Consider the following 25,868-nt stretch of genomic DNA (forward strand, 5'->3'; position numbering starts at 1 on the left):
GGGTTGTGTTTAGATTTCTATGTTGTATTTTGTCCAATATTGAAATGTTCGAGAATTGCATGTTGTGTGAACAGAAACATTATTTCTATCTACCACTTTAGGCAATTTAGGCTGATGGCTGATTTGGTTGATATTTCTTCTCGAAATGTATTAGCCTCAATGCATGCTGGGAGATTTGAGAGAGAGAGGGGGAGAGAACAGCTTTTTTTCCATCGGTCTTTGTGCTGCGCGAGAGAGGGAGTGAGAGAGAGAGAGGGGGAGAGAACAGCCTCTGAATGACAGGGGCTCAAAACTACAATATAACAACTTTTTCCCATTGGTCTTTGTGCCTGTCTGACGCGCGAGAGAGAGGGAGTGAGAGAGAGAGAGGGGGAGAGAGAGAGAGAGAGAGGGAGAGAGAGAGAGAGGGAGTGAGAGAGAGAGAGGGGGAGAGAGAGAGGGGGAGAGAGAGAGGGGGAGAGAGAGAGAGAGAGGGGGAGAGAGTGTGAGATGGCAGAGGAGAGCTCCGCGCAATTACGCACCGGCGCACTGAATAAGGCCTGGTTTTGAAAAGTGCTTAGCGCTAAATTAACGCCAGGGGGGAAGATAATCGTTAGGCCGGTATTTAACTCATTGAGTGCCATGGACGAGTATGTTCGTCATTTCGTTTAGTAACGTAGAGTGCCAAGGACGAGTATGTTCGTCAATTGCGTTTTTTGACGGTGGGACGTGGATCAAAGCATCAGGCATCTCCTGTACAAATATGGGAGCTATTGAAGGTGTATAACCTATTTTACGGACTCATTAGGTGGCGACAGTGCCCTCCAGATTACAGAAAGGTCCGGAAAACTGCAGCAAAAAGCCGTGATCAAAGAGAAGCCGATGCATGCTGCAGCCAGAGCCATATAGATTGCTCTGTCTGCAGCTGACGTCGGGCTGCGAACATCAGTCAATCCGCGCACACAACTGAGCTCCTCTGCCTCTGTCTGTCTGTCTGCATATAGTTTCTCCACACGATTACCCGCCAGAAAGGCAGCACCCGACGCCGAAGGGCCAAACCTATCCCTGCAGTCCCGTTTGGCATTTCCTTGTCGCGCTGGGAGCCGCCCGGCGCAAAAACGGAGGCTCCGAAAATAGACTGGGTGCGTGTGGGGAGGAGTTTGCAGCTGAGGCGGGTGGGGCACGCAGGCTCCACAGAACTACACCACGTCACTACATCAGAAAATATTAGCTAGCGTCAGTGAATGTGCTTGAAATGCTGCATTTCACAAAAGGCTGAATATCTCAGCTTATAATTTGAAACCTGTCTTTTTGCTCAAAACAGCCTATCTTCTCCGGCTCATAACTAAAGAACGGAAAATGGGATCAATAAACTTTTTTTTGCAGATGATAGAAGAGAGTCTCCTCGTTCTTTGTGCATGTTCGGTGTTTACATAGTAATATCACACAATATTCTGTGGGCCTCGAGAAATCACTGAAAACACTCTGAAACTCTGGCACTGGGAGCTTCCGTTCTCCAAAAGTGGCTGGCACTCAATGAGTTAAGGCCGAAGGTATTAAGGCACTGCGCCACGCCTCTTTGGCGTACAGCACATTTCGGGGCCTAAAACCATGTTGCTATCTTCCCGAGGCAGGCGCAAGGCACGTTTTTTTGCGTTTAATGCCAGCTTTTGCGCCTAAGGCCTGTACCAAGATAGGGCCCTAAGTGCCCTATCATCGCAAAAGCAGTAATTTAGCGTTTGCGCTTGTTTTGCACTCGTTTAACGCTGCACGCAATGCAAATTGGGGGCGTGCACAAGCACATTTGTCTTCCCCCTGCCGCGCTATTACCTCTACGCCCATTATAATGATCTAACCAGGCGTGTCCTTTCCTCCGAGGGGCAGGCCAGGAGCAGTGGTCGCTTTCTCGTACAGCGCCCGGGGACCAACTTCGGATGTTGTCGTCACTGGTCGGATGACGATGACGATCTGATCTTCTGCATGTTTTTAGTGGCAGGGTTATATACGGAGGAACCCCCTGGGTTCTACTTCCGGACAGACGTGAGAGACAGACGTGTGCGAATGCACTGCCGATCTTGTTTTACCTGTTTTTACTCTGTTTAAATCCGGCTTTATTACGATGATGATCTTTTACTGGTTTTAGTGTTCAGTATGCCTTTTGTACCGTTCTAGTTTGACTATTTTTACAAATCTACCCAGTTGCTTTTCAATCGCGCCCAGAGTGGCGAGTGGCTAACAGCTAGCCAGTTAGCTGGCTGTGCTATCAGCAGCTCCCGGTACCAACTACGCTAGAGCCAGGAAATCTCTGATCATCCAGAGCCTGGAACCCTCTAACCTGTGAAGAATCTGCCTTGGGCTGTAGCGGGGTTTGTTTTCAAACCCTGGACATTATCCGAGCGGTATGGCTCCCTCAGATATATTAGCCTTGAAGACTGAGCTTCAATCCATCGAGGGTCTGATCGATGATCTGCTTCGGCGTCAGCTGGACCTAGGCTCCCGGCTGGCCTGCCTGAAGCCTGAGGACAGCCGGTTCTCCTCCGCTGCGGAGATCGTGGATGTTATTCCTAGCTGCTCGACTTGGGCCTCGGTGGTGAAGGGAGCGAGAAGAGTGTCCCTTCCTCTGTTTATTCCAGACGACTGTGATGTCCTGGAGCTATCTAATCATTTCGCCCCTCTTGCTACGCTACCCCAGGAGGACGCATCACAACCTGAAGTGGCAGTCGGCACTAAGAAGCGCTCCTCGCCTTGCAGCTCCTCCAACTCTCGGCCTTCCTCTCCGAGAAACAAGCGACCCAGACTGGCAGCTTCACCGGCGGACTCCAGTTATAACCCAGCGGACTCTGCTGTCTTCCCCCCTGCTCCGCTCTCCCCTCTGACGGCAGAAAACCCGCATTCTCCCCGGTCTCTAGCAGGCTGGCTAACGTGGCTAACACAGTAGCATCCACTGGTGCGGCTAGCAGCACCGCTGATGTCCAGGTAACTCTCCCCACTAAGCTCTCTGTGTTTGACGGTGGCTGTGAGCAGAGGCCACCCGAAATTCTGATTATTGGCGACTCAATAATCCGATCTGTTGAGCTCCCGGGTGCTATCACCTACTGCCACCCTGGCTGTAAAGTAGCAGATATGATCGAACTATCACCTGTGCTGATTGACCTCCACCCCTCAGCTCACACAGTGATTATTCACGTGGGCACGAATGACGTCATGGACAAACAATCGGTCAAACTCCAAGATGAACTAGAGTCACTTGCAACCACTATACAGAGCCTGGGCAAAATCTGCGTCTTTTCTGGTCCCATTCCCACTCACTCAAACAGCCCAGAGCGTTTCAGCCGTCTTTTTAGTCTACATGAATGGCTCAAACATTTTAGCACTGCAACTGGTCTTTTCAGTTTTATTAGTAATTTTGACTATTTCTGGACCAGGCTTGATTTTTATAAATCTGATGGCTTGCACCCTAACATGAAGGGCACCAAACAACTCACTAATCATTTTATCATGCACATTGCTTTTGGTTCTGATTGATATTTATCTCAGTATGACCCCACTCTGACAGCTACAACTTTCCATAATCCTGAGCACCTCTCTCTGGGTCCTACTGATCACCTCAACATTCATGTTAGAGTTACCTCTAACCGTGTAAACCAAGCCAGCTACCCTGCAAACTGTGCAGAAAGAGCATACTTAGTCCCCATTCCAATAAATGTTACTACCAAGTCTGCTATGCAACCACACTCTCCATCCATAAATATTGAGCCCACTTCCAGAATCTCGGCCGTGTTCAGTTTACTAAATGTGAGGTCTATTGTAAACAAGTCGTTTTTATGCCAAGATTTTATTATGTCAAAACATATTGATTTCTTTTTTATCACTGAATCTTGGTTAAGCCCTGGATACTGTGCCCCACTAACTGAGGCCACTCCCCCTAATTACTCCTCTTTTAATGAACCCAGGCTCTCAGGCCGTGGAGGCGGAGTAGCTGTTATCTACAACAACAATTTTAAATGTTCGCCTGTCTCTTTTAACACGTTCACTGCCAATGACGTGTTAATACGTCAAAAAAAATCCAACGGTTGACTGCCAATGACGTGTTAACACGTTCACTGCCAATGGCGAGTTGACTCGTCAAAAAAATTCCAACGGTTCACTGCCAATGACGAGTTGAGACGTCAAAAAAAAAAAAAAAATTTTTGACGGTGCTACGTGGATCAATGCCCCCCACGTCTCCTATAAAAATATTGGAGCGACCGAACGTGTACAACCCATTCCACCGACCCACTAAGTGGCGACAGTGCTCTCCATTCTAGAGGAAGGCAAGCAAAAAGCAGTGAGGAAGCCATTCTCATGAAAATGGATTGGCGAAAACGCTTTCGCGCTTGGGAGCTGGCGGTGGGGTTTTGCAAATTTGCATAATAGATTACGGGTGGAACACACTTTGAAACACGCAGCATAAATAAGACCAGAATCGCAAAAGCTTCATCAAAGCTCTCAGAACCCCAAGAAACGAGCGAGCCCATCCATCCAGACTTGCCCAGCGGCCGCCAGGCAGACAGGCACAGCAGCAGCAAAGCAGTGAGCCTGGTGACGCGAGGTTACAGCAGCAGCAGCAACGAGCTTGTGACACGCCCGCTGCAGCCAAGAAGAACACACACGGAGGGAGGAGTTTGAAGGAGAGGGGTGTTTCCTGCTGTTATGGAGGAAATTACTGTTCAAAACTATTGTTTAGATGTCTGACGTCTTACTGATGCCAAAAATGAATGGTTAAAGTGACTGTTCTATCGAATTTCACAAAAATCCGTTTATCTCAGAATAAATTTACAGACGCTGAAACCATGCTGTATTCAACTGCTAATGCTTACATAACTACTAACTCTACAAACTAACTCTTTTAGACAGAGAAAGCACACATTCTATTAGTTCTTTTGAGATATTGTGTGTTCACAAAATCCTAACAGAAACGAATCCTCGGCTCTTGAGGAGCCAGAATCCTCAAAAAAACCCTCTGGCAGAAGCTAACTACAGTTTTGAAAAACGGCTGGCAGTGAATGTGTTAATACGTTTTTTTTTTTTTTTGACCGTGGGATGTGCATCTAACCCTTTTACATCTCTTATATAAATATTGGAGCCACCGAACGTGTACAACCCATTCCACCGACCCACTAAGTGGCGACAGTGCTCTCCCAGACTAGAAAAAGCAGAGCCAAAACTGCAGGGGAACGCGCGATGAAACCATTCTCATACTGTAGAATGGATTGGCGAAAACGCTTTCGCTTTCGCGCTGATTGCTGGTGGTGAGGGATTGCAAATTTGCATAATAGATTACGGGTGGAACACACTTTGAAACACGCAGCATAAATAAGACCAGAATCGCAAAAGCTTCATCAAAGCTCTCAACAGAAACCCCAAGAAACGAGCGAGCCCATCCAGACTTGCCCAGCGACCACCAGCAGACAGGAGCAGACAGAACACGCCTGCTGCAGCCAAGAAGAACACACACGGAGGGAGGAGTTTGAAGGAGAGGGGTGTTTCCTGCTGTTATGGAGGAAATTACTGTTCAAAACTATTGTTTAGATGTCTGACGTCTTACTGATGCCAAAAATGAATGGTTAAAGTGGCTGTTCTATCGAATTTCACAAAAAGCTATTTATCTCAGCTTAAATTTTCAGACGCTGAAACCATGCTGTATTCAAGTGCTAATGCCTACATAACTACTAACTCTACAAACTAACTCTTTTAGACAGAGAAAGCACACATTCTATTAGTTCTTTTGAGATATTTTGTGTTCACAAAATCTTAGCAGAAAAGAATCCTCGGGTCTTGAAAGATGAGCCAGAATCCTCAAAAAACCCCTCTGGCAGAAGCTACCTACAGTAAAAAAAAAACGGCTGGCAGTGAATGTGTTAATAATTAGTTTAGAAAAATATGAATACCTAGCTTCTTTGACTGCATGCTGATAGGCCCACATCAGGTTCTTAAGGGTAACAAGAGATACTTGGAGTTTGTCTTTCTTCCATTTCCTTTCTGCTCTCCTGTACACGTTCGGTGGCTCCAATATTTATATAAGAGATGTAAAAGGGTTAGATGCACATCCCACGGTCAAAAAAAAAAAAATCTTTTTTTTTACGTATTAACACCTTAACTGCCAACGACGAGTGTAGTCGTCAAACACAATCCAGCTGTTCACTGCCAGCGACGACTTGACTCGTCAAAAAAATGATTTTTTTTTTTTTTGACCGTGGGATGTGCATCTAACCCTTTTACATCTCTTATATAATTATTGGAGCCACCGAACGTTTACAACCCATTCCACCGACCCACTAAGTGGCAACAGTGCTCTCCTGGCTAGAGGAAGGCAAGCATTTTTTTAACTTGTCACGCCATTCTCACCCCAGCCATTCTCATGAAAATGGATGGGGGAAAACGCTCTCGTTTTCGCGCTGATTGCTGGCGATGCGGGATTGCAAATTTACATAATACATTACAGGTGGAACACACTTTGAAACACGCAGCATAAATATGACCAGAATCGCAAAAGCTTCTCTCAACCAAAACTCCAAGAAGCGAGCGAGTCCATGCCGACTTCCTCAAACAGCGGCCGTGCAGACAGGCACAGGACAGCAGCAAAAGCACTGAGACTGTGACGGCCGCTGCAGCCAAGAAGAACGCCCATGGAGGGAGGAGTTGAAGCAACTCTCCCTCTCGCTCTCTCCCTCTCTCTCTCTCTCTCTCTCTCGCTCTCTCTCCCTCCCTCCCTCCCTCTCTCTCTCTCTCTCTCTCTCTCTCTCTCCCTCTCCCCCTCTCACTAGGATTAAACCTAGTGCGTCTCCCTCCCGAGAGGGAGGGAGAGAGAGAGAGAGGGAGGGAGAGCGAGAGGGAGGGAGAGAGAGAGAGAGAGAGAGAGAGAGGGAGGGAGAGCGAGAGGAAGGGAGAGAGAGAGAGAGAGAGAGAGAGAGAGAGCGAGAGAGGGAGAGAGAGAGAGAGAGAGCCAAAAATGAATGGTTAAAGTGACATTTCTATCGAATTTCACAAAAAGCCGTTTATCTCTGAATATTTTTTCTGACGCTAAAACCATGCTGTATTCAACTGCTAATGCTTACATAACTACTAACTCTACAAACTAACTCTTTTAGACAGAGAAAGTACACATTCTATTAGTACTTTTGAGATATTGTATGTTCACAAACTCCAAGCAGAAAATAATCCTCGGCTCTTGTAAAATGAGCCACAATCCTCAAAAAACGGCTTGGCAGAAGCTACCTACAGCAAGAAAAAAACGGCTGGCAGTCAATGTGTTAACACGTCATTGGCAGTCAACCGTTGGATTTTTTTTGACGTATTAACACGTCATTGGCAGTGAACGTGTTAATAGTCGTCACAACCCCAGGGTCCTATTCCAAACTATAAACTCTGTAATAAATCCTCCTCCCACCCAGCACATAGAAATATCCACGGAGAAATGTGAGCTGTTTCTCCAACACTTCATTAGTAAAATTGACGACATAAGACTAAATATTGCTTTGGAATCCAGAAACCATTATATTATACCTGTACCTAGTCATACTGAACCCTCGGCCAGTATGACTCACTTTAAGCAAATTTCTATGCTGGATTTAGAGGAGATAATCTCTCAATTAAACTCATCTACCTGTCAATTAGATACAATCCCCACTAGGTTTTTAAAGGAGGTTTTTCTAACAGTTGGCCCACATATTCTTTCGATCACCAACTGTTCATTATCTACTGGATCTTTTCCCTCCAGTTTTAAACAATAGTCCGACCTCTCCTGAAGAAACCTTCACTAGACCCACAAATTTTAAACAATTTTAGACCGATTTCGAACTTACCCTTTTTATCCAAAATTTTAGAAAAAGCTGTGGCCACTCAACTAATATCGTTCATGACCAAAAATAGCATCTTTGAGCAATTTCAATCTGGATTCCGTGCCCAACATAGCACAGAAACAGCTCTTATCAAGGTCTCAAATGACCTACTGCTTGCAGCTGACTCAGGGGCTTGCTCAATGCTACTCCTGCTTGACTTGAGCTCAGCATTCGATACAGTCGACCACAGCATCCTTTTAAAACGTCTGGAAAACTTTGTGGGCATCAAAGGCACTTCCCTTGCCTGGTTTTCCTCCTACCTTTCAGATAGGTCCTTCTCCATTGTAATGGGAGAAGTCTCCTCATCCTCTGCCCCCCTCTCATGTGGTGTTCCACAAGGTTCGATTCTGGGTCCTGTTTTATTCTGTATTTATCTACTTGCTCTGGGACAGATCTTCCGCAATCACAATATTAATTTCCATTGTTATGCGGACGACACGCAGCTATATGTCCCGCTTAGAAGCGGCGAAACAGACAACATTGCACGGGCGATGGCTTGTCTGTCTGATGTGAAGTGCTGGATGTCACTTAATTTCCTCAGGCTCAACGAGTCGAAAACCGAGGTCATTCTGTTTGGCCCTCCCAACTTGACCGCAGAATGGCGAAACAAGCTTGGCAATCTATGTGGCAATATCAAACAGACCACCCGAAATCTGGGAGTGATTTTTGACTCCGAGTTAGGTTTTGACAAACAAATCACAAAGGTAGTCCAATCCTGTTTTCTACAGCTTAGAAACATAGCCAAAATCAGAGCCTTCCTGTCAAAAACGGACCTTGAAAAAGTCATCCATGCATTCATCTCCTCACGACTAGACTACTGCAATTCTCTATATTCTGGACTCAGCCAAAAATCAATTTCCCGTCTCCAGCTGATACAAAATGCAGCAGCCAGACTTTTAACAAACGCCAAGAGACAAGATCATATTACACCCATCCTCGCCTCCCTTCACTGGCTTCCTGTTAAGTATAGATGTTATTTTAAGATTTTACTGGTTACTTTTAAAGCACTACATGGCCTTGCTCCTACTTACATTTTAAATTTATTATCACCTTATGAGCCTAGCCGCTGCCTGCGTTCCTCTAGTCTGACTCTTTTAAATGTTCCGAAAACCCGCCTCGCTACCAAAGGAGACCGGGCATTTGCTGTTCGAGCCCCGCGGCTATGGAACTCCCTTCCTGAGGACGTTAGGCTAGCAAATTCAGTAAATTCTTTTAAATCACTTCTTAAAACTCACTTTTACAGGAACGCCTTCTCTTAAACATTTACAGCATTTGTCGTTGTTTTTATTTATTTGATTTGTATTATTTTAATGATCCTATTTTATACTGTGTTTTATTTTGGTGTTTTATACTATTTTATACATTATTTTTTACCTGTGAGTATGTATTATCTTGTACCATGTTTTGTGAAGCACTTTGTAACTTTGTTTTAAAAAGCGCTATACAAATAAAGATTACTTACTTACTACTACTTACTGTCAAGTCAACAAAAGAACGCGAGTTGCATCAAATCACAGATGTTTTTAAGAGGTAAATGATGTGATGGTGTTGTTGTGAGATAGGGATAATATATACAGTCAATGGAGATAGGCCTATCCAAATTACCCATCGGGAGAATTACAGCATATATGCCTCACGCAAACGGTATTACTGCGAGACGGGGATTTGATTGGGTTTGATTGATATAATGCCCAGGCATTGCCAGGGAACACCTGTGAATAATTCTGGTGGTTAACACTGCCCAAATCCCTGTTTGTGCTGTGCACAAATGACTTGGCACGTCTCCAATTTGCACCTGCACCCATTGTTGTGCCGAGTTACGCACCCCCGCCGAGCATTGCATCCCCATCATATTTTGGGGCTGTTTTAACTTAAAAACAGGGAGGTCACATCTACCCAGACAATTATATGATTTTTAAAGAGTTAAGTTTCTCTATAAATCATTACAATATGCTCCCGTGAGATGGGGATGCGTTTGGGGCGGGGGTGCAAAACATGTAAACACAGCTAATGTTTATTTTAATTCAATTAAGCAATAAGACCCAAGAGGCCATGGTTGACGGCCTCATGGGGCTTATTGCTTTTATAAAACAGTTACTACATATATAGCCTACCTGGTAAGAATGGAGCAACAACAGAAATGCATGACACAAAATATCGACAGGTAGGGGTGGGGGAAAAAATCGATTCACCTAAGTATCGCGATTTTTAATGTCACGATTTTTTGGATCGATCTTTTATTCCAGAATCGATAATCGCAAATTTAAAAAAAAAAAAAAAAAAAAAAAAATTTTTTTTTTTTTTTTTTTTTTTTTTTTTGGGTGCTTGCAGTCAGGCCACTCACTGAACAGCAGGCCAGGCGCCGCCTACTGGTTTACTAGTGGTTTTATTACTTTATTAGTTAGTCTGAAGTAATAATTACACTTCAGGGTTAAAGTGGGTGCATCTCATTGTAAAATTGGACCCAAATCTGGCTTCAAACGGCCCAAATTTCACGCGCGTTGGCCCATATCGGCCTGGCCTGCTTGGTATCTAATGCCCGGCCTGAATTATGATCCCAGTCCGCCCCTGTTTTTAACTATATCGCCCAGCCCTACTCATGATATATAATATACAGTCTCTAGTGTATGATTCAACTTTTCCCATGTTCTAATCTAGTGTAAAAAAGCAAACAAACTGAAAAAATAAAAGAAAAAAATAAACAAAAATCGCAATAAATCGTAATATCGAATCGCAATAATCGTAGAATCGCAATAATCGTGAATCGCAATATATATCGAATCGGCACCAAAGTATCGTGATAGTATCGAATCGGGAGATAAGTGAATCGGCACAGCCCTATCGACAGGCATCCCTACTTATTATCACCCTGGAACCATTTCCACTCCGAAGAATAAAATTCACAGGAATTTTTCATATATTGTTTTAGCATGAAAATGGTCCAATTAAAGCTATTATCACCACAACATGACTGCAGCTTTAGTCTGAAAAAACAAAAACATTATAATCATAGCATGTATCATGCTTCAAAAACCCTGCTTCAGATTCAAAACATGTTGCCCTGTTGCCCTTTGGGGAAGGAGGCTTGCATTCTGAATTGTTTCAGTGCAGCTGCACAAATGTGTAAAATGGCAGCTATGTGAATGAGGGGGAAGAAGTGAGTGAAATCTGAGCATGGCGTTGGGGTTGACCTCTGTTACCTTCCTCAGCTGCTGCTCCTTCTGCAGCCGGGCCATCTTGACTGGATCGGCAACCTGGACTTTGTAGTTGTCGCAGGCGCTGATCCTGGACTGGGTGACCTGGACCGTGCCCTCCAAATAGGACTTCCATACACAATACATGTTCCTGAAGCGACATACACACAGATTGACTTACCCACTGAAATGCAATGACAGTAGGTAGGGCTGCAACGATTATTTTCATTATTGATTAATCTGTTGATTATTTTCTCGACTAATCGATTAGTCGTTGGATCTATAAAATGTTGAACAATGGTGAACAATGTCGATCACTTTTGCCCAAAATGACATCCTTAATTAATGTCATCTTGGGCTGACCAACACTCCAGACCAGTGAGTAGGGGTGGGGGAAAAAATCGATACACCACAGTATCGCGATATTTTGCCTGACGATATTGTATCGATATTTGGACGCCAAGTATCGATATTGCAAAAAAAAAAAAAAAAAAACATTTTTTTTTTTTTTTTTTTTTTTTTGCAGGCCATGCCAGGCCACCGGGCTACTATAAACTTTAGTTCCAAGGCCAGCAGTAAACAAACGGTAGCATATTTTCATTTTGTTTTAACAGTAACAGTTTTGTCATAACAGTAATTTACAAATTCCCCAGTTACTGAATGGGCTGCACAAGATGTTTTGTGTAAGTGAAGTGAAGTTGCAAAAACTACATAAGTACAGTAGTCCACACACACATCCAGTTAAGGTGGACTGTAAGTAGACTGTAACAAACAGTTCAGTTTGTCAGGTGCATGCAACTATGACATGACTTTATGAAAGTTGTTGGTATGTCTACTTGACAATGTTGCTGCAATAAAATGGTTGAAGTCAGATGTACAGACTGAAAAATTGTTCTTATATAAATCAGATGATGACAAAGTTTTCCTTTGGGGACATCATTTGCAGTTGAAAATGTAAGAAATCGCAATATATCGAAATATCGCAATATTCAATATATCGCAATATCGATATATCGCAATATCGAAAATATCGCAGTATCGCAATACTATCGTATCGTGACTCAAGTATCGTTTCAGTATCGTATCATGGGCATCTGGTGATTCCCACCCCTACCAGTGAGTGATACTCAACCTGAGGCTCCCAGAGCCACATGTGGCTCCTTTATGGGTAGTTGTGGCTCTCTCCTACTTACTCAATGTACTTTAAGTCCTACTTAAAATACATAAAAAAAAATCTAAATAAATAAAGGGAGGAAAGGGACCTTTTTTTAGATGGTGGCTCTTGCAAAGATCCCCCCTCCCCCACAATGTGCTCCTGAGCAGGCCAAGGTTACATACCGCTGCTCCAGACCAACAGACCACAACCCAAAGATAATCAGTTTACTGTCATAGAAGACTAAAGAAATAGTCAATATTCACATTGAAGAAGATTGAACAATATAATTTAATTTTAATTTAAAAAATTTGTCTAAACGATTAATTGATTAACTCACCACACTATAATTGGAGAGTGGGCGGCGCACAATTGCTCAACTGCGCAAGCAGCCAAGCTGCTTCTGCGAGCCCACAAAGTGGGTGAGACCTCGAGGGCAAACCAACGAGGTACAGTAGAAATGAGCAATGAGGAGAAGGGGAAGGAGGACAAGGATGAAATGAACGTGCACGCTGTTTCTAGTAAAGATTGTTGGCGATACATTTTCTGTCGATCGCCTAATTGATTAATCAATTAATCGACTAATGGTTGCAGCTCTAATTGACAGGCTCCTCACTAATGTTTTAACACAGAGACAATTTCACACTAATAATGGAAGGTAAGGTGCAGCCAAAGAACACACCTGATCAACATCATGTACCCACATTGAAAAGAAAACACTTAAAATAGTTCACCAACCCTCCCTCTAGGGAAAAGAAAACAAAAGAAAACAAGGCCTTACCTGTGGTCTGCTTGCTCCTCTGATAGGATATCTGGCCATTCCCTCTTTAGATACTGATTTGCCAACTTCTGGAGGGCCTGGATGGGGAGAAAGACGGGGATGAACTTTCACCTCTGACTGAGGCCACGACACATTTCCTGTGTCTCATCTTCAGATAAAACCTGCTGGGAATATTGTGACCCCTGTGACCGTGGCCTATAAACCACGGGACAACCCAGAACACATGGAGAGAGGCATGAAGAGACGCTCCAAAGTGAAAACAATGAGAAGAGAGTATTGTAACATCCTGAATCTCAAAAAAACACCACGCACTTTGCCTGACAGTGTTTCAAAAATACTTAAGACATGATTCAACACTCCATGGACTCATTCACCTGTTATTGGAAGTTGGCTCACTTGCTGGGATTTTATGCTGAAGTAGGCTCATTTTTGAAGGGGGGGGGGAAATGTAATTAACCTTTGAAGAATCAAAATAGCAGACAGACTCAGAGTAAACAGCAGGCGAGAAGAAAAAGGAGCGAGGGGGATATTTCTGGTGTTGCCGAGTGTTGCTTTGGTATGTCCCGTACACGGAGATGAGCTGCTGCTGTTACATGAAGAACGTTCTGAGCACTGTGCAAATGATATAGCTTCTAATAAGGGTTGAGTGAAAACTGTGAGATAAATACAGGGCAGAGGGTAGCTAGCGAGGCCGACGAAAGCCAGAATAGGCAGCTCCTTAGCTTAGATCCTAGTTCCTCATTGCGCGGCTCGCGAGACGCTGGCGGCTCTCGAAGCTTTAGTTGGCGGCTCTAAGAAATTGCAAAAAAAAAAAAAAAAAATCCTGCTCTCCCCAAAATTTCAATAAACGTTTATGGCATATTATTACAATACAACAATACTGTGTTGACAGTAATAGAAGGTGCCAAATCATTCAAAACAATAAGCGTTTTGCTTTTAGGAGTATTGTGCGTTGTCGTTGCCTGGGAAATGCACATCCCATAATACAACTGTTCGCATCGCATCCCATAATAGTATGATGATACTTGGGATGCCATTGCGAATATAGATCTGAACAGGTTAGCTAAAACTTCAGCGTCGCCAGCGACGGCCCCCACCGTTGCGGTCGGGGTACGTTTCGAAATCCCTCCAGGCCTGAAAGATTTTCATGGGGAAACTGGTATATACGTATGTGTGTGTGTGTGTGTGTGTGTGTGTGTGTGTGTGGAAAACAATAAAACAAAAAAATGGTAGGCAGATGTGGTTGGGGTGGCTTTTGGTGTTTTGCGGTAAAAGTGGCTCTCCTATTGACTTTGTCCTGCCAGTGCGGCTCTCATTGAAGAAATAGTGAGGATCACTGGCTTAGATGAAGGATTCTTTTTCATCATTCCACGTTCCAAATTGATTAGTGACGAATGAAAAGCAGTTCATAATGTTCTGCATTCATCCAAAAAGCGAATAATTATTTGTTTTTAGCCACTAGTAGGGCTAGTGCACAAAGTGGGTCCAGGTTAGGGATGCAACAATTATAGATTTTGATGGTACGATTATAACTGGGGTTCCCAACCTTTTTTGGCTCGTGACCCTATTTTGACGTCGCAAAAATCTAGGGACCGGCGACATTCAAATTCCAGTACACCATCGATAATGTCATCAGTGACATGTCAGTGATGTCACATAGTATGCTTCTTTTCCCCTGCAGAATTCTGACTTTAGTCTGAGAATTCTGACTTTAATCTCAAAACTCTGACTTTATTCTCAGGATCCTGATTTAAAGGTACTATCTGTAAGTTTGGCCGGAAAATAAACGTTCACAAAGTGTTTTCTATTACCAATGAGTGAATGCGCCGTTCCTTAACTTAAAAAACGAGCCCAGCCGCGTCTCTCTGCGTTCACCCATTGCAAAGATATTGGGATTTTCATGCTTCTCACGGGTTATACTTTCCCGGCAAATTGGGCGGATGTGACGTTCTGCGCGTTCACGAGCCTGCCTTGTCCTCATGGCTCCGGCGGAAATACCAACGAAGAAGTAGGTCTGGGCGATATATCGAATATACTCGATGTATCGCGGCTTGTGCCACGTGCGATGTGTAAATGACTATATCGCGAACATTCGAGTATAATTGTCACGCATTGTTTATAACTTGAGCCGCCGGCATGACTCGCTTCACGTTTCCTCTTGTCAGCTCTCCCTCGCTCTCAGACAAACAGGAAGGGAGGGGGAATCACATGCATACGTCAAACGCGTCAAACTGTGTCAGACACACTCGCCCGCACTACGCAATGTCACAGACACTCGACCAGAAGAAGGCAGCGTGGAGCATGAGTAGGGATGGGTACCGAGACCCGGTACCAAACTGGCCCCGGGGCCGGATTTCGGGATACCGGAGGATCAATAAGCTTTCACGTTAACGGTTCTCTTATCGGTACTGTCTGGAGTGGAGAAATTAAGAAAATAGATTTCCTCTATAGGCTATATAATTGCTAAATAAACGTTACGTTATCTTGCACATTTTATCTCACCAACTCCGTAAGACAGGCTTATGATGTGTTTTTTGCGATTTCCGAACGAGAAAAGGGATAATCTTTTCCGCGTTGCTCTCCTTCAGACGAGAGAGACACACAGCTGCTGCTGCCAGTGAGTGCAGCCGAGATGAGAGGAGTGGAGCGAGGACAGAGAGGGGAGGGGCTGCTGGGCGTGCCTTACAGCACACACCACACATGCAGGGAACAGGGGGCAGGCAGGCAGATGGACACGCAACTGAGCAGCACAGCACACGTTAAAGAATGGCTGAAAGAGCGAAGCGGTCTAAAGTGTGGTTGTACTTCACTCGAGTCGATGGTGACAATTCACGTTGTCACAAGTGCAATAAAACCTTCGCTAGTAAAAGGTGGAAACACAAGCAATTTGTCTAAACACTTACCAAAGTGCATCACAGTCAAACAGTCATCATCTCCTGTCAATGATGCCACAGTTGCGTTACCCAGTCTACCTCATCAGGTAACTATGTGAACGTGGTCATGATTAACTCATTCACCGCCAAAGACGTCTTTGACGTGTTATCAGAAATAGCCATCCACGCCAAAGACGTGTTTGACGTGTTTTTGTTTTTATTAGTACAGGGCGTATTTCAAACACTTTCCCAGCCTGTGACATAGTATCAGGTCCCTAGCATCTAAGACAACACGTGAACAAACACATACCGCAGCTGTTGTTTTGAAATTGAGCAGGGGGAAACGCAGAAAACGGATAAACGCTTCCTCCTTGTGCAGACAGGAGAAACGCCATTGAAACACCCTCGGCGCGCTGCACGAGCTGGTCGCCTTCCTCTGTGCCAGCCGGGAGAAAACGGGAGAAAGTAATCCAGAGAGATGTGTTTGATCATCGGAGGAATGAGGAAATGATCGATCAGTTTGACGGGTAATCCAGAGGGCGGTGAGGAAGTGTTGAATAGCCGAGGGGAAAACGGGAACGATCAAACAGCAGGGAGTATAGGACAGGGAGGCAAGAAGACAAGGCAGAAGCGGCAGTCACAGCAGCCCGCTGTCCGTTCTCAAGAGCTATCAGTTGGTTCATGAAATCGCTGGGCTGCGTGCCCTCCAGTGTTGCTCCTGGCCAATCCCGGCGCCACAGGGCGTGGTTATTGCTTATCCTATGTGGGGTTAGAAATCACGCAACGAAGATAAAAGATGGATCGTGTGTGTGTGTGTGTGTGTGTGTGTGTGTGTGTGTGTCTGTCTGTCTGTCTGTCTGTCTGTCTGTCTGTCGGTGTGTCTGTCTGTCTGTCTGTCTGCACACTCACACCGAGTAAACTGTATTGTTGAATGTAAAAAAAAAGCACTTCATGTGTATATATATATATATATATTTATTTATTTTTTGTCATTTGTGTCATAACGAATAATATTTACATGTCTGATGTCAATACAGTTCAAAATAAAAGAATTGAGAGCGAGTTCTGCCTGAGAATGTGTATTTTACACAAATGGACTTTTCTCCTATTTGTCTTCTCAAGAGAGACCTTTTTGGTGAAAGCAGGGTGTATATAAATGGCTATAAGTAGAGTACAGAACATGCTAAAAGCTCACTTTTTTTTCCTGGTGAACCCAGAGACGTACATCTTCATTTTGAGGTATTGCAAATCACTTTGGTGCTAATAGATAATTTACTGTGGATCTTGAAAGATGACCAACAATTATGAAAATCTTTGGCCTGTGCTAAATATTGGCAGTCCTAAACTTAACCGAGTGTTAAGACAAGAGTAGTAAATATTTCTCCGCTGTTTGGGTGTGTTCATCATCATAAATACAGTCTGATATAAATCGTCAGGTGACGGTCATCATCTCAGTTGTCGTTCAGAAATGTTACTTTCAGAGCAGGGGGGATTTTTATTTAGTGATTTGGGGGGAAGTACAGCAGACAGATACTGTCTTGCTTTATTTTTTATTATGCTTTCAGTTTCCCTAGCTGAATGTTGCTATTGGCACAGTGTGGTAGAAGGATATTTTAGGATATTTAAATTAATAATAAAAACGCACCCATTAAGATTTTGCTAGTTTTTTTGTTAAAGCTAGTGCTAGTGGGAGAATGAATGAGGAAAGGATAAATGAGTGCCACCTAACTGTGACCAGGTTAATTTGTCTCTTTTTTCCCCCCTTTCTCCTCTTAAAAATAACAAAAAGAACCGACAACAACCAGTCCCATTTGTTTCGGGATTTTTTTCTCGTAAAAATAACAAAAAGTACCGATAAGAGTACCGTTAAAGTACCGGATCGATAAGCAGTATCGATAAGAGTACTAGTATCGTTAATTCCTTAACGATACCCATCCCTAAGCATGAGTGCAAGCACAAGAACCTGAGAGCTAACGCTAGCAGTGTAGAGAAAGGGAATGGAAAATGGAGCCGGAGGCGGACGAATTAGTTGCAAAAAGAAACAGCACAGGATCCATCATCTGGCAGTGGTTTGGGAGACGGTTTTAACTTAACAAACGGTCACAACCCACCTGAATATCCGGTTTACTTCCTGTATACATAGCTGTGCGCAGGTTGATATTCGGCTCATATTAAATGTTAACGTGACACCGTGTCTCCGACACAGTACTAACAACGTAGCCTATTTCGGTCTTTATGTCTTGTAGTAGTTGTTGTTGTTGATCGTTGCCATAACAACCACCCCTGTCGGAAAAACGTGCACACGCTGGGTAATAGGAACCGTTGTTGTCTGGTCCAGAGCTAGCCTGAGAGGCTAATAAAAGCTACAGGTTACAGAGTAAGCTGACTATCAGTACGTTATTGCGTACTGCAGTACGTTATTTTTTTAAATAGAAGTATGTCAGTGTTTCCCCCTGAACAGCTGAGAAAGTGGACACTGTAAATAGCACTGTGAAGATGATAGAATGGTAATGCAACATTTAAGGATAACAACCGCCATAAAACACCAAAGAAGAAGCTGAGAAAAAGGAAGTGCTGTGGGGTTGCAGCTGGTGAAAACCATAGATATATATAAAGGCTAGATGGCTTAAGGCGGAGTCAGCAGCGTCGTTGAACGGCCGTCATCTTGCTACAGTGCCTTTCTGGTACGTTCTATGGTAGCTGGTGACCTGCACAGACAAAAATACTCATAACTCGCTGAAATCTTGACGGATTTACAAACGGTTTGGTTTATTACAAGCATATTCCGTTCCCGAGATAGACCAAAAAAAAAAAAAAAACACTAAAAACATTATTTTTTTGATGAGCTCCAAATTACACCAAAATTAAACCGAAGCATCTATGCCATGAGAGGGATTCAGGCACAAAGTTTCATGCAGTTTCATCCATTTCCCTAGGAGTTATGATCATATGATGTTGCCATACTAACCCAACAACAGATGCTCATAACTCCTAGTAGCTCCCTGTAGCAAGATGGCCGCCATGCGACGATGTCGCTCTCCATTGGCCGGCAGCGCGGGTAAGCTATCTAGCCTTTATATATATCTATGGTGAAAACCGTCTATAAACTTTACCACTGAATACAGTAGAAGAAGAGGGGACAAAGAAAAAAGAGATGTACCACACTGATGTCAATAATGACAGAAAAAAGAAAAAAAAGCACTGGTTGGGTTCATGTTAAAACTAAAGCAGTAAATATGTGCAGTTACCTTGAGTAAATAAATACAGTTTTCTACAATTTAACTTGGTTGTGGTTTCCCCCTTTTTGCATGCAAGTTTGAAAGTGTTCCAATAGAAACCACTAATGAATACAGTATAAACAAGAATGTTTTGATGCAGACTTATGTTGCAGGGACGACTAGAATCATCGTAATGTTGTAATTGTATGCATCAAAGGGTTAAATCGAGCATTTATGTGAGATTTCAAAATATCGCGATATATATCGTGTATCGCGATATAGCCGAAAAACATTGCGATATTCTCTAGAGGCCATATCGCCCAGCCCTACGAAGAAGACGGCTAACAGGAAGTGGCTAACATTACGTTCGTCGCTAGCTGCTAGCAAAAGCAAACAACAACAACACAGACTCCAGAAAAAAGTCCACACAAAATAAATAAATAATTATTTATCTAGTGAAGCCCGTCTGGCCAGACAGCAGCAATGTGACCGATATCGGGGGGAAACTAGAGTCGGGGCTGTGTTTTAGGTTCATGGAGGGACCTTGCTACTTGTAGCTACTGTAATGTGGTTTTGACCAGATAACGTTAGCTGCTTGCTAATGGATTTACCACCTGGTCAGAAACTCCGCTAACATTACCGTCTTTTGTGAAGTAATGCAACCATAACGTTACTACCGTTATGCTTATGGTCATGGAACATTATTGTTTGACTGCAGTTAGCGGCGGTGGTGAGTCTGCCTATTATAACGTTAGCTTGATGCTATACACGGCTAACTAATAGATTTAGCTATATTTATAGAAAACCACCAGCCCCACTAATAACGTTACCGTCTTGTGTTGATAATGAATGTAACAGTCGTAAATATGCCTAAGGTTACTGTCTGTTATGCATTGTTTGACTGTTCAGTTTGGTCAACTATTAGACGGTACCGGGGAAGAAGGCTCTGACTGCACATTAGTATAACGTTAGCTTGATGCTAAACTAATATTGATTTACATTTATAGAAATGACCACCGAGCTCCACTAATAACGTTAGGTCTTGTGTGGATAATGAATACAGTCGTAAATATGCCTAACGTTACTGTTATGCTTATGAAACTTATGGTCAACTCCAGGCATTACACGGTACTGTACAATACAGGGGAAGCAGGGTAGTTCCTGGCTCACGGTAACGTGAATATCCTATCCATTTCCCCGCAGCCAATGTAAGCCAAAACATGGCCAAACATGCCACAATAACGTCTGATAATTCATCCAGAATCCTTCCTGGGCATCTCGAGGCTGATCTGACCGATAAATTGTCCAGGTTGCCGTTTTCAAGTGACTTTTATGAGTTAACGTTACAAAGCAACCAACACCTCTGCTGTTGCCAGGCAGCTGCTTGTGCGCGTGCGAGTATTATACTTTACTCTACTTACTCTACTTTATTTTAGTTTACTCTATTGCATTTTACTGCATTTTACTTATTGTATTGACTGTTTACGTTTAGGGAGATACTGTGTGATACTGTGATATGCTATGTGTGTTCTGAGTACGAGCAGCTGTAACTTGTCCCAATTTCCCCCCGGGGATCATTAAAGTCTTTCTGATTCTGATTCTGATTCTGATGGTGCCCGCACGTCAGCTCGTTCACACGCTGCCTGCAGTTACTCTAACGGCCACCGGTGTCAGTAATAGTTAGAACTTACAGATAGGACCTTTAAAGTTATAAACCCAAAGATTTTCATCTAAATAAAAATATATAATTAAGAGTCACTCACAATGTTGATTGAGGCTATGGTCCATTGATGGAAGCCTTTGGACTACATAGTGACATTAGTAATGTCACATAATGCAACACTGTTTGGATGTCACCTGGAATTACCACTCATCGCCATAGGTGTCACCCAAGAGAACAAAGCTGAAATCTGAACTAAAAAAATAAAAAATAAAATCGCAAGTGACCATAATAATCTTCGGTAGTATTAAATTGGGTCTGGTGTATTTTTTTTTTCTTCAGGCGACCCTATTTGAATTCCAGGCGACCCCACTTAGGGTCGCGACCCTAAGGTTGGGAACCACTGGATTATAGCCTAGAAAAAAAAATCACGGCTTCACGATTATTACACATTCATTTATTTCTCAACACTACAGATTATTCACCTCACAGCGACCTCGCCAATGTTCATGTGTGTTTAATTTATGCTACTGTTAGTAGATTGGTTAACTACGTTTCCCATACACCCTAGGAGGTGATTACGTAATGCCTTCAACTTAAGTCATCAATCAAATGGAGGGGCAAGAGCTTCCGGTCAAAGCCGTTGTTGCCCTGAGATCCAGATGTAAACATTGTAGCTTTATTAAAAATTAAAACTTTCTAAACATATTTGAAGCTAATAAATTGATTCAATATAGTCAGTGGTGTCAAACGAGTGAAATTATGAATGTAAACAAATCCACATTGTTTACATGAAAAAGTAAAGATTCATCCTGTGTGCCATCAGCCAAACTGCTGCCTTAACCATAGAATTGAGCTACTTCACTCCTTTCTTTGAGTCTTCGCAGTGTTCCCACTATATACTGTCAGCAGCACAGCAGCAGTGGGATTTCTAGTGCCATGCCATCCCAACAGCATTAAAGAGCATGGTGCAGGTTAAAACGAAATCTGAATTTACATTTTGGGCTCATGATTATATATTATATATGGAGGAAAAGGTGGCATTTTATAAATGGGCGTGTGACATAACAACAGGAGTGACATCACAAGAGGAGAATGTTCTGCTGGGGCTGACACAGGGATGCAAAGTCATGGAGAGTGAAAAAGGTGACAGATGCCAGGGCAGACATAACACCACTCAGAAATCCTCATATTTTGGGCTGAAAAATGTGACTGTCACCTAAAGGTGACTAGTTTGCATCCCTGTGACATCACAAGTGGTAGTTCCATGAAATGGACCAGTGCCCCCTGCTGGTTACAAAAACTAGTCTAAACGCAGCTATGTGTGATTGAAAAAAAGTTTTTCCCCCCAAATCCCATTGCTATATACCCCTTCCACATATTAATGCAATGTGGTCTCCAACCTGCACCATGCTCTTTAAGCAGTAATTATGAAATGTGATTGCACCGGTATGTGTTTACATTTAAGCCCAATGTCCACCAGCTGCAGTACGGCTCTGTGTGGCTCCGGTACCACATTACATTACAGTCATTTAGCAGATGCTTTTATCAAAAGCCACTTACAATATCACATTTTGTCGACAGTAGCGAAAACAACTGTGCAGCACAGTCTATGACAGTTAAGACTCTTTTTAAAGAAATATAGCATTTGTAGAAAGTAGTTTGAGAAGGAATAAGCAACGTTAGTCGGATTCCCTCCCCCCCCTGCTCATGTAATAGATGGGCAACGTATGCGGTACAGCAAAAATACGCACCTGTTCTATTTTTGTCGGATCCCGTATGCGTCCCACAAGATTGCATGGGTAGCTGCATGGAGCCATACCACAGCTGGTGGACATACTGTATTTGATGGTGTTAGTTAGAATAATCTGATCGAATAAAGGGGTAAGTTGTCTAGCTCCTGGTTGATTAAGTTAGGTTGTGAGTAGGGATGTTCATCAATTATCGAAAATCGATAATTGATCGTTAAGGATTGGAATCGATCCTGTGGCATTTGGATCGATTTTTTAATTATTAAAAAAAAAAAAATGGACTAGGTTTGGGTGGAATTCGTTCCTCCTCGCCCCACTCCATTGCACAGCCGACTAACGTGAGGTGGAGCTTCATATAGTCTCTAGTTTTCTGGCTGGGCACGGCCTTTGTGCCAACAAAACTGATTTAAACATGGGATAATTCACACCGGCATGCGCCGGGGACAGCAGTGTTGGAGAGGAGACACATTGAAATAAAGAGTTCATTGAGGAGAACACGTTGTCTTTCGTATTTTCTGCCATAGGCATTCATTTTGTAAAAAAAAAAAAAAAAAAAAAAAAAAAATGAAAATATTGAAAATTTTCTAAGTATTAATATGATCGATAATCGATAATTGATCGTTAAATTTCACCAATTATCGATTTTGGAAAATTTTCAAAATGAACATCCCTAGTTGTGAGTGAGTTGATCCTGAATCAGACCCTATGTATATACAAGCTCATGCGTGATAATTTTACATACAACATGCAAGAGGATTACAATTTTGGCTAAGTATTTTTTTTTTACCCCTAGGTATAAGGATATTGCTTTATGTTGAACAAAAAAATATTGAGGGAAAACCACTTTTCATCCTAATATTCTTTTAGCCTTCATTTTTCTTCACTCAACCGATTCGTCCTTTAGCACATGACAAGCGAACACCAAGGAACTGAGTCCATGTATCTTTCCTCTGTCCACACTGAGACGACAAGCCTCGTTATGCAGTCTTGAGCCAGGCCAGGCAACGGCTCTGAACTCGTCGGTCTCGGTGCCAAAGCTCCCAAACCCGCCACAAACCCGGCCATTGTGGGAGTCAGCGAGAGAGAGAATGGCCAACTGAGCGAACCGAGTGGACACGCCTGAATGGTGCGATGGGAATGAGGGAAGGGGAGGAGGAGGAGGAGGGATGCGAGGACGACGGAGGAAGAGCCATACAGAAGGAGACATTTGATGACTCCCTGTGATTTGAATATCAATCGGCTAATGGCTATGGCCGCTTGCAGGTGTAAGAGACCCAGAAAAAGGGACGAGAGGGACGAGAAGAAGAGGCAGACAGGGGGGGGAGGAAGGGGGGGGACCAAAGGGGAAGAAGTGTTTCAGAGCCAGTCTGGCCCACTTTGATTCAGCCAATCGGCAGCGGGTGTCTAATTGATCACATAACTAGCAGGCTAGGCAGCCCAGACACAGAGAACACCATTCAAACTGAGGCCATGGGATGAAGGCAGCTGTTGCAGTTACAGTACAGAAAGTCTTAAGCCAGGGGTGCCCAAATTCTTTCCCATGAAGGGCCAAAACTCAATCTGGGTGGAGGGCCGAGGGCCAAAAATAAATGTTGTGGAATTACATTAAAATGTATTGTGTTTTTATAGAAAATTAACATTCTAAATCTAAAATAACATTTCAATATAGAGCGAAGCTCTTAGGGGGGGGCCCCATCCCAAGAAAAATGTTTTTAATTAAGGCCGGCGGCGATTTCTTTTTTTGCCTTTTTTGCATGTTTGAATCTGTTTTAGCCATATTTAGTGGAATATCTAATTTTAAACACACCAATGTTGTTGTCTATTGATTGAATTGCTCTCACACTCAGGCCTGGCCTGGCATGCAAAAAAAAAAAAAAAAAAAAAAACATTTTTTCCCCCAAATCCGTGGCGGGCCAAAACAAACAGAGCGCGGGCCAAACTTGGCCCGCGGGCCCCAAATTGGGCACCACTGCCTTAAGCTGTCCGGTAACGAGGGAGATATGATACCACAATCATAACTATATGAATAACCTGCCAAAAGTATTCAACACTGATTCATGCTTATTAAGGTAAAAGCAAATACATTTAAACCCCACTGTTTTAGTTGACCTTGCTAACTGCTTGAGATTAACTGATGCGTATGAATTGGGCAGATGAAGCTCTTATCCAGAGCAACTTTCAATGAATAAGCAAGTCGGAGTTGATAGGACACATCTCTAGATTAGATGTATTCGGGTTCAAAAGAAATGACTGTGGGTCCGGGTCGGGTCCGGTATCGTTTGCCGCGGGGTACGACCCAAATGGACCCGGCAAGTGAGTGTCACACAGCTGTCAATCACCCCCTTTTATATAATCAAATAACTAATTAAAAACAAACTTAGCAATTTAACCTACATAAGCGTGATAAGAACTACCTAAACGCTAAGTAGCTGCTAGATTAGGGTTGGTTGTAAGGCAGCCAGGGATGGGTCGATTTCCGGTTTTCCACTAGGCATGGGTCGATTTCCGGTTTTGCCGGTCCGGTCCGGTGTACGAGCTTAAACCGGTTTGATTTCCTGGCAACCATCTAAACCGAGATGTTTCATTATGCCAGGAACTGGTCAATTAAAATGCAAATTAAAAGGCAGCCTCAGCAGCCTATGATACAGCGTTAAATCCAACTTGTATTGCATTAGTAATGAGCAACATGACAACGTGATTCATCTAATGTTTATTAGTTATAGTTACTTTGTTTATAAACTGACATACACACAATTCGACGCTCGCATTGGCCCAGCGCGGGAAGTGGGTATTAACGTTACTGACAGGTTCTGGCTAACGTACCGTGTTATTACTCACCGGCTGTGTTGTGTTTACTAACGTGAAGTCAGACTTGCTCGGTCAAGCCAGCCTAATGAAACGAAGACTCATAAGGGAGTCACTGAGAGCCGTACTGCTTAGTATTTCTCTAAAGTTGGCATCATCCAACAAACTGAGAAAAAAAGGTTCAAATTTTGATCTCAGAGGGCCATAACTTTGCGCTGACGGACATGTGGTCAAGTATGATCATTCATTCATTACACTATATCTCACAGATGGTCATTTAATAAACAAAACAACTCGTTCTTCTTCTTCTTCTTTAGTTATTGGTGGTTGGCAAACCAGTTTAGAGGTGCATTATCACCACCAAGTGGACTGGAGTCGAACTACAGTCATTTCGCCTAAACTGAGAAGCACTGCTCAAAGTGCGACACCTAGTGGCAAAATTCGGTATAACGGTTAGATTCGGTGTGAAGAGCAATATCGAACCGGTTTTAAAATGTTCACACCGACCCATGCCTAGGTCCCACCGAAGTCCTCATTTGTTAGATTCAATAGAAAGGTGGTCCACTGGTGCCCG

At 43.3% G+C, this 25,868-nt stretch overlaps 1 protein-coding gene across 1 annotated transcript in view; it reads right to left on the reverse strand.

The window, feature by feature from the left end:
• Positions 1-25,868, reverse strand: part of LOC310788322 (F-BAR and double SH3 domains protein 2-like) — a 142,894-nt gene that overhangs the window by 73,049 nt on the left and 43,977 nt on the right. The window contains exons 3-4 of the mRNA XM_083649893.1: positions 12,988-13,064; positions 11,060-11,204 (exon numbers count right to left, since the gene is read on the reverse strand). Coding sequence (XP_083506019.1) covers positions 11,060-11,204; positions 12,988-13,064 — 222 coding nt within the window. The remainder of the gene's footprint in view (positions 1-11,059; positions 11,205-12,987; positions 13,065-25,868) is intronic.

This window comes from Poromitra crassiceps (assembly GCF_964638095.1).
Source record: "Poromitra crassiceps genome assembly, chromosome: 1".
NCBI classification, from domain to species: domain Eukaryota; kingdom Metazoa; phylum Chordata; class Actinopteri; order Beryciformes; family Melamphaidae; genus Poromitra; species Poromitra crassiceps.